Source organism: Alligator sinensis, unplaced genomic scaffold, assembly GCF_000455745.1.
Source record: "Alligator sinensis unplaced genomic scaffold, ASM45574v1 scaffold297_1, whole genome shotgun sequence".
Taxonomy (NCBI): Eukaryota; Metazoa; Chordata; order Crocodylia; family Alligatoridae; genus Alligator; species Alligator sinensis.
This window is the reverse complement of record NW_005841848.1, coordinates 2,796,598-2,806,131: the sequence shown is the minus strand read 5'-3', so window position 1 is coordinate 2,806,131 and position 9,534 is coordinate 2,796,598. Positions and strand designations below refer to the sequence as shown.

The window sequence follows — 9,534 nt, the reverse complement described above, 5'->3', positions numbered from 1 at the left end:
AAAGGGGATCTGAGTGGGACTCGGGGAAGGTGCAGGGCTAACTTGTGACACCTGTCAAAAAGTTTGGCCCCACACACTGTAGCAACAGACATATAACACCACAACTCTAACGTTAACCCAGTTTCTTTCAGGTTAGGCCAATTTAGCTACCATATAAAATTATGCAGATAGAATAGTTGCATTGTAATAACTTGTGAGAGCTTCTGAGAAGAAGCAACCCTTCAAATGGCTAAAATGTACATCTGTCCATATCTTCAGGAACTAAAATAATTGTCTTCATTGATGTTTAACCTTTTCTTTAATGAAGAAAATGCAACTATTTTTTTCTAGGCTACACTGGAAGTTAGATAAAAGTTTTTCTTCACTTTGAAATTATTAAGTGCTACAAAAATGTAATTCAGCCAAATAACCAAAAGATGTCGCTCTTTGTTGCTTAGTAAAATTAACAACCATGTTCACATGCTGCAGCTGAGTCCTATAGCTTATCGGTGCTTCTGCTCACGTACCTGTATTCCCAAACTTGATTTCATCACGAAGAATTGATCCACTAGCTTTTTGTGTAAAGGTCTCATATCTTGAGGCACAAACTTCTCATGCACAGCTAAGCCAAATTCTAGAATCTGGGCCTTCATAAATTTAGGAGAGAAGGAAGGGAAAATACGATTTATTTGTTTTAATTTTTAATTTCCCTTATACTATAATCTAATTAATAAAAAACAAACAAACACAATTTATGAAAAAGCACCTATTTGAATCAAGGATCATAATAAATTACGGACAAACACGTGCATCTACTCAAATGGTCTTTGTGCTATTTGGTTTTCAGAAGTATTTAGTTTATATGTATTTATTTGTTAAAATGCGTATTTTCATTGTGTGGTCTAGATCTGACTTTATATGATGCACGTGAATGAACTGCTCTCAACTGAACTCATTTTTCCCTCAGAAAAACGTAAACAACAATATTTGTAAAGAAGTGTCACTGGTTGGAAACATGAGAGATGGATCTCACTGGTCTAGGCAGACCAAATGGATGCACCCAACACAATTTTTGGAATACATATTGAGTGAAAACTAGAGTACCCAGTTCTAAGCGTCTTCTACACAGTGATTATATTCACCAAGTTTACACCAAGAACTAATGTTCACTTTGAACCAACATCACCAAAATATTTAATTTGCTATCTTGCTCAAATTTTCTCCAATAGATTTGCAGTGCTGGCTTAATTAAGCAATAAGACAAATACAATTAAATGTAAAATAATGCAACTACATTAGGCTGTAAGGTCTTTAGATAACATCTAGCTGATATACTGAATGCATACATCAGCACAGCACCACTGACTTCAATATGAGTAAAATTCCAACATATTTTAACCCATGGAACCCTCTTGTTCTCGCTGAATACTTTATTTCTTGCTCTCTGATAAATCATTCGAGAGACCTCTATTAAAGAGGGATTTTAATTAGTTAGCTTTTGGAATTCAAAATTATATGATCGATAATTATTAGGTCTTTTCAAATTCCAGGGATTAACGATATCTTTAAAACCAAAACCGATAAGATCCTTCAGCAAATGTAAATCAATACAGCTCTATGGAAATAACCAAAAACAATGGACCCACCCAACTTGCATCCGATGAGGATTTGGCACAATAAGTATGCAAGATGACTCACTCAACACCTGCCTTCATCCGAAATTGGGAGGAAAAGTTGAATTTTTAAAACTTTGCACAGAACAAAAAGCTCAGAAAAATATTGCAATGAAATGTCAAAGCATTTCAATTTGAGAATTTTAGTTGAAACAAAATGTTATATAGCATTCTCAGACTGGAACACTTTGATTGGGTTTGCTTACTAAAAAACAAAATATGGGTTATTTCAGCACAGGCTGACATAAATCTCTGCTTCTGCCTCAGCTTTTGTGGTGCCTCCTGGGAGCTGTAGCATTGAATTTTTCATGCCCCTCTAGACCAGTAGTTCTCATCCGTATCAAACTCATGGCACCCCTTGGTAGATTCACAGTACCCCTCAGAATATGCTGCCTCTTAGCTTTCACTCATTTTTTGATGATGGAAGAATATCAGAGCAATTCTTTTCTTGCAAAAAACTCAAAAGCACAAGGGGTTGGAATGTTTTGGACAATGGATTCCTAAGAAAAAACTGGTTATCATGTGAATCCTGCCTAGATATTTACATACTTAACAGTGTACACAGCAACCTGGTTCAGAATCACTGTTGTGGACCCACTCTCTAACAGAACTACATCTTCCATGATGTACCACAATCTCTCTGTATGGCTGGGTTGGTGTAATCGGGAAGTAAACAGAAACAGAAACTTTTAATTTACAAAATTCAGGTCTTAGCCATGTTCTCTAGTGAGAAAATGTTTAGTCTGAAATATTTTGACCAGTTCTAATATATGATGTCAAGTTTATTTGGCTCACTACCATATCAAATGCCTAGAATTATTTTATTGACTAAATAAGGGAAAATACAAAACCAAAAAAGAGACGTCTTCAATAAACACAATACTAAAAAGACATTTCCAAACGCATCTCTCTTCTTTTAAATCCATTATAAATGAGGTAATTTACACCACTTTAATTAGCATGATGAGCAAATTCTACTGTAAAGAACCAAAACGACTAAATAGAGTGAATATAGTATACAGACCAAAGAGTAATCTGAAGTTCTTATATCACGTCATTTCTAAGTTCCCACGCAGGCAAATATTTGAAAAACATCTTTCATAACATAATGTACCATGCACTCTTGCTACATTTGGCTTTTTAGTGACAGGAGTATCACTCCATTGTAGTACAATCTACAAATTAAATGAATATTCACAACAAACATTTTCTATTAGAAGAAAGTTCCCCCTCTTATTTAATGTTGAATTTATATGAGATGAGAGAGAGGAAAAAGAGGGCATAGAATCCAAGGGATTACACATTAACTAAAAGTTGGAAAAATGTTTATGGTGCAAGGGAATTGCAGGCCATCTGAAAGCTAATGCAGCAAATGCTGAGGGCCACTGAGCAGCTAAACACTGTGATTTCATCTTTTATCTGAGCACATATCAATTTCAGCTAGAATAGGCAGCAGGCCATCTGCTTGGCCTTTTCTCCACTCTACCTGCTCAAACATCAGGTCTCTCAAGCGTGTGATCTTCTCACCATCCTCTGGGTGGTTCAAGACGTAGTCCTTCACAAAGAATGCCTGAACAGAATATAATCACACCACAAGGTCATGGCAAGTTTGCTGAAAGTCCATCATGTTTACAATAGTTTGAAGGCATCTTTGCTCAAAACAAAAGCCTAACTCCTTCCACAGAAGTACAGAATAATATAATAATATATATTACAGTTATATAGTGACTTTCACATCTGCGGAGCCCTTTATGAATAAACAGCTCTGCAAACTACACTCAAGTAACTTGTAGCTCTTCTTAGTATGAAATAAGACAACAGTCAGGGCAGGGACTGCATCTCATATGAAACTCTGGAGAGAATTTAAGTAAACAGAACATAACCATTAGAGCTGAAATACACTCAGGACCACTGAATGCTGATGACTATAAAAGGTTAATCTTCTCTTGAAAGTCTTAAATCCAAGGAACAGTATTCTCCCTTATGCTGGATGTAAAAGATATACAAGAACCACAAAGGACAGACCAAACTCCGTGCTCTGAATAGCTGTGTGTGAACTTGTAAGGAGGTAACAGCATCCTGTTGCAAACTTAATGTTAACAAGTAAGTGTAAGTTTCTCTTTAAAAAAAAAACAACTTCATATATCTGTTTTCAGGAACTATTCCCTTTGGCTAAATCCTCACATGTATCTGAGCAACATTTGATACACCTGAGTGTGGCTGTGCGTTATAAACAGCTGTCCTCTCCTGACATCATCCTGAAAATGTTCTCCTGGCCTCTTTGGAGCCATTCACCCTACTACAGATTGCCAAGACACAGCACTTCCCTCTTGCTCCTGCCCCACTCCTTTCACATCATGAATTATCTCCCATACTGGATTTTCTGCTGTGTCTGGGGAATCCCTAACTGCCTCCCTTAGGGGAGGTTTCCCACCACTTTACATTGCATATGCAGTGTAAAGGCCCTCTGAACACATTCTTAGGTGCACGTGATGTTTCTTCAGTAAAGCAGAACTCTGAAAGGCTGGGGTGCCTTAATTCTGCATTTCTCTTTACTGCCTTTGGTTGGTACTTCCCTCAGACAACACCTGCAAGGTTTTCCATCCATGCAAAAGCTAGTACATGTACGCTTTACTGTTAAATTCATACTTCATTGCTTGTAAAATTGGAAGAAAATCTATCACCTAGTCTAATTCACTCCAAAAATTGCACCCTTAGGCAACTGTCAGCCAAGAAACAGGATGAAACCCACTCCAGGAAAATGACAAAACCCTGATCCAATGACAGAAGCCCTTAGTATTTGTCCTTTCTTTTACTGTTAATCAGTAGACATATAAGAGTTAGAGTTCTTAAATAGTAAAGAAAGAAGCCCTGACATATTTTTGCTGGAAAAAAAATATAGCACTTGGAGTATTAAGGAAGAATGAGTTCCTTTCAGTAAAGGCTTATTGTTTTTTCAGTATCAAGCAGGTTATATCCCAACTTTGCATGCACTTTCAGATAGTGCTCAAATGGAGTCAGTATAACATTTTCTTTTTAGCACATTGGTTCATAGTGCATCAGAACTGTTTATTTTCTTGATTGCTCCGTGTCTGCCCCTTTCCTCTTTTACTGTACTGGAACCAGTGAAGGATCAGTGAAGGCATGTGCAGGCATCAGAAAGCAGCAGAAATAATGGGAAGTAGATGTTTGTTGGATCTCTAGGAAAACAAAACCCAAAATCAAACCCAGCTATGTTTCAAGCAGAGGAGACCTGGCTGAAGAATGTGTTATCTGGTTCTTGCCCTTCTCCACGTTTATAAGGCTGCAAGAGGGAGGATGGTGCCCAGTGAAAAGCTTGTGCTTTCAGTTTTAGTTTACTCTGGAGCATATGACAAGCCAGGGCAAGAAAAAGACACACCAAGTGTTAGGCAGTATTGAAAAGGGAAGAATAAAGTAACAGAAAGAGATGGGAAGGGAAAGCAAAGAAGGAACAGGGCCTTGGGGAAAAAGGTGAGGAAGAGAAAACAAGCAAGAACAATACAGTAAGAAAACAGACGGGTACTAAACATGAGTGATCTGCACAAAGAAAAGAAAAATATAACAAATCAAGCCTTCTCCCTCCCTTAAGGGTAGCAAATTTGTTTCATATACTCATGTTTTGTTTAATTCACCCACTCAAGGCATGTGTGTTATGGGGAGAAAGGAACCAAAAGGAGGAAGAAAAAGCTATGATTCCAGAGGAGGAAGCAAACTACAGCTTAGGAGAGGAATAAAAGGAAGAACAGGTTGTAGCTTTTAGTTAACCGAGTCATACTCTGATTCTGTAATAGTGGCAGCTCCTAAGAATGTGTAATTTATTTTCTTACATTTTATTTTAGTTCCAGCCATCAAAGATCTCACATGGTTGCCTGAGTGTTGCATCTTTAAACTGCCTTTCACCTATGAAGTAAGTTGGCAGTGTGGCATTCAACTTTTGCCCACTATGGAAGGGGAATCCCAGCATAGCTCTAACCAGCTCAGAAGGCTTCAAGGGAAATAGCATAAGCGAAAATCAGTGCTGGAAGCACACTCTTGGCGTTCTTTTAAGCAGTTTCAAAACACCACAACACACTGTCCAGAGATAACTTCCCAGCATCTCATGACAGTGATTCAAGGATGGCAATGATCAAAAACTACATCTAAGTAGAGAACATTAAGGTTACAAGTGAAAGAGAGAATACTTTTCCATTGCAGGTACCATTTCCCTCTGGACTTTCCAAGAGAAGCACTGCTTTCTTGAAAGACTTGGAGGCAAAAAAAACCCCAAATGAAACAAAACAACAAGCTACCTCAAGATAAACTCTTACTAAGACATACAGCCAGCTTAAGTTATAGGTGGAACATTAGTACAAAAGGAGAAATGGGAAGCTGGCCAAAACTCTACCTCTTGACCTGAAAAGGAACTGAAGGAATGTAGAAAAACATGATAAAACTGAAACTAATCTTTAATGTGGGGGTTTAATGTTTCATGGAAAAATTCACTTAACTGATAAAACTTGGATCCACTTATTACTATAAGAGCCATATAGGGCTATATACAGTAAAATATAAATTATAAAAAGCCATAGAAATGTAATGTCATTTCTGATATGTATTAAATATAAGTAATTGTGTGTAGTTAAGCATCCTATAGTATAGTTAGAACTATTTATACCCACTGCATACAATAGCTACAGAGCAAGAGGTAGAGACTGAAAGCAAAAGAATACAACTATATAAAAAAAACCAAACCCAACAACAATACAATGGATTGTTAAATATACCCATTAAAAATACACTACTTACCTCTTGGTACCTAGCAACACCACCATTAACTGCTGCATCTATGACCCCATTCAGACACATTGTGAGTGGGTTAATATTCTGCATCTGTCGAGTCTGACACTGACTAATCAGTGTTCTCAGCTGCTGGTTCTTATTTTCCAGCACTTCAATAGCATTCTCAAGAGGACTCATTTCCACCTGTGGAGGGTTGGGGGTAGGAGGACAACACCAAAAACATGCTTAATCCTCAAATTGTTGAATGCTAGATAATAACCAAGGCTATTCAATAAATTCCAGCGAGTCTTTGTGGAAATGTTTTACAAACCTGCACTGCATTTGTGAAATATGAGGTCATAAGCAGTATGATTTCAGGCACACAAACAGGGACAAAAATGCACCAACAATTCAATATCTATCCTGCAGAATTGCAGAGCAAATGCGTCAAAATACTGAAACCTTTCAATGCTCAGTGAAATGGAGGAAGTCTAAGGCACACAGCATCAGGAATGGAATGATCAAAATCTTCCTGACCGAAAAAAGGTCAGGGGAATTTTACTGGCTGGAAATAGCACATACTGCATAAAGGTTTGAAGGAACAGGCTGACATATCTGAGAGCTAGGAAATGTGCAGTACAGACTCCAGACTTGTATTATTTGTTAAAAGTTACCATGCAGGGTTATACAAGATAACACAGTTGTGCTCTGTTCCAAGCATAGGAGAAAGTGTAGCATGTAACTGTACAGAAAAGCTGACTCTCTAATAGTGTCACTAGTGCCTTAAATGAGGCTCTTCTGCTACCTTATGGAGACATTCTTCATGTAAGCATTGGCCAACGTTAAATTGACTGGAGAAACTGTGACAGCTGGAGCAGCAAAATCTTTAGGAATCAGTTGACAGAATTTCTCAGAGCTTACACAAACCTGTATGTTACCATGGATATATTAAAACAGGTAGCTTTTTTCTATAGAGACTAAACCAGAAGGATGAAAAAAATGTATTTTGTTACTATTACATTCACATGGAGTGAACAGACTTTAAAAAAAGAAATGTGTTGTACAGATAGGCCCTGCACTTAATGGGTACTATTTATGCACTAGTATGGGATACTACTAGTAAGCTAAGGAATTATAATGTGGGGGAAGGGAGACATGTGGCAACAACAGCTAAATTAAAGGGGCCACTATGTCACAAACTTCCGCTGTGATTTAGGTAGGTCCCTAATCATCAAGCTCAACAAGAACTGGAGAAACTAGAGAAATGGTCCAAAAATCAATCAAATGAAATTCAACATGGACAAGTGCAAAGTCTTGCACTTGGGATAGAAGAATCACATGCACAAATACTGACTGAGGAAGGGCTAGCTAGGCTGGGGAAGGGCTGGCTAGGTTGCGGTATTACAGAAAAGGATTTAGGGATCTAGAAGCTGAATATGACCTAACAGTATTCTCTTGTTGCAAAGGAGGACCAGCAGCATACTGGGCTGTATTAACAGAAACATCACTTGCAAATACAGGGAGGCAATTCTCTTGGTCTATTCTGCACTGGTGAGACCTTACCTGGAGCATTCTGTGCCCAGTTTTGGGCCCACACTTCAAGAAAGATGTGACACATTGGAAAGAGCCCAGGAGAGAACAACAAAAATGACTGCAGGCCATGGAAACATGACTTATGAAGATAGGCTGAAAGAGCTACAACTTTTTAGCAAAGAGCAGATAAGGCTGAGAAAAGATCTCATAAGTCTCCAAGTACCTAAAAGGTGGTTATAATGGAGAAAGGAGACTTCCGGTGGCTGTAGGGGATAGGACAAGGAGTAACAGTCCTATATTACAAAATGGGACTTTTAGGTTGGTAATTAGGAAAACATTTCTCACTGTGGGGGTGGTTAAGCATTGGAACAAGCTACCCAAAGAGGCTGTGGAATTTCCATCCTTGGAGTTTTTTAATAACAGGTTAGATAGGCACTTGACTGGGAGGGTTTAGTCAGGTACAATCCTGCCTTGAGCAGGGGGCTTGACTAGACGGCCCCCTGAGGTTCCTCCTAACCCTACTATTATATGGCTGTCTTCTTCAGCACTAATGGAAATATGTGTGCACTAAACTCCTGGCCTCAAAGCTTGCCAAATTAATTAGAGAGCTCTAAAGTTGAAAGATTACTTTTCAAAATACATACTGAAAGTATTAGAGACTTGTCCCCTGAAGTTTAGATGAGTTGAATAGCATAAAATTAGGAAGCATCAGGAATGGGCTGCTGATTTAGAACCCACTCTTATAATTATCTTTGTGTAGGTAGACCTCTGGGCCCATGCAGAGACCTGGTAACTATAACAGGGCTCCCTGTGGATGCAGAAATCCACCCACGTGAAACACATTACAGTACTAGCACTCTGGGAAAGATTACCTTTCAAATAGGCTGAAAGCTGTATTTGGCCATAGAAATTCTAAATACTTAACTTTTGACCTTTGCCAGGCTTTAATAAAATGGTTTGCTGACAATTAAAAAGCAGGTTCTACTTTATCTGTAAGACATCTAACCAAGATTTAGTTATCTCTATCCTGGTCAAGTTCTTAAAAAATCATTAACGCAAAAAGTGCGTGGATCTCTTCTTTTGTGTGTGTGTGTGTGTGTGTGTGTGTGTGTGTGTGTGTGTGTGTGTGTGACTTAGTCTAATGTCTCAGACTCTTGTAAAAGGAGATGCATTAACAGCTTTTCAGGGATTAGAGCAAAGTGAATAGGATTGCATTTAGACAAGTTAAATGTCACTTTTCACTATATTGCATTATATATGATTTTTTTCTTCATTTTTTTTTCTGTTGAATGATTTAAATTGATATTAATATTGGATTTAGGGCTTAACAATTAAGTCATTTACGTAAACCAGAAAAGTTACGAGAGTTTGTAAATCATTTAACTAGCTGATCTGAAAACAAAGAACACACTCACATGCATTCCTGTTGCTAGCAATGCTGGAAAGGTACAGTAAAAGCTGCGTTAACCGGCATTTTAGTAACCAAAATACTCTATTAACAAGAATTTCCAGCCAGCTGGATGCAAGTGGGGGGGGAGGGGAGGGGGGCGGGGCAGACAGCATGCCACGG

General features: G+C 38.2%; 1 protein-coding gene across 1 annotated transcript in view; it reads right to left on the bottom strand.

Annotated features, from left to right (window-relative positions):
* The window catches only part of DOCK4 (dedicator of cytokinesis 4), a gene marked incomplete at its 5' end in the record, with an annotated part of 280,590 nt that overhangs the window by 13,160 nt on the left and 257,896 nt on the right, over positions 1–9,534 (bottom strand). The window contains 3 exons of the mRNA XM_025208759.1: positions 507–626; positions 3,139–3,222; positions 6,459–6,635. Coding sequence (XP_025064544.1) covers positions 507–626; positions 3,139–3,222; positions 6,459–6,635 — 381 coding nt within the window. The remainder of the gene's footprint in view (positions 1–506; positions 627–3,138; positions 3,223–6,458; positions 6,636–9,534) is intronic.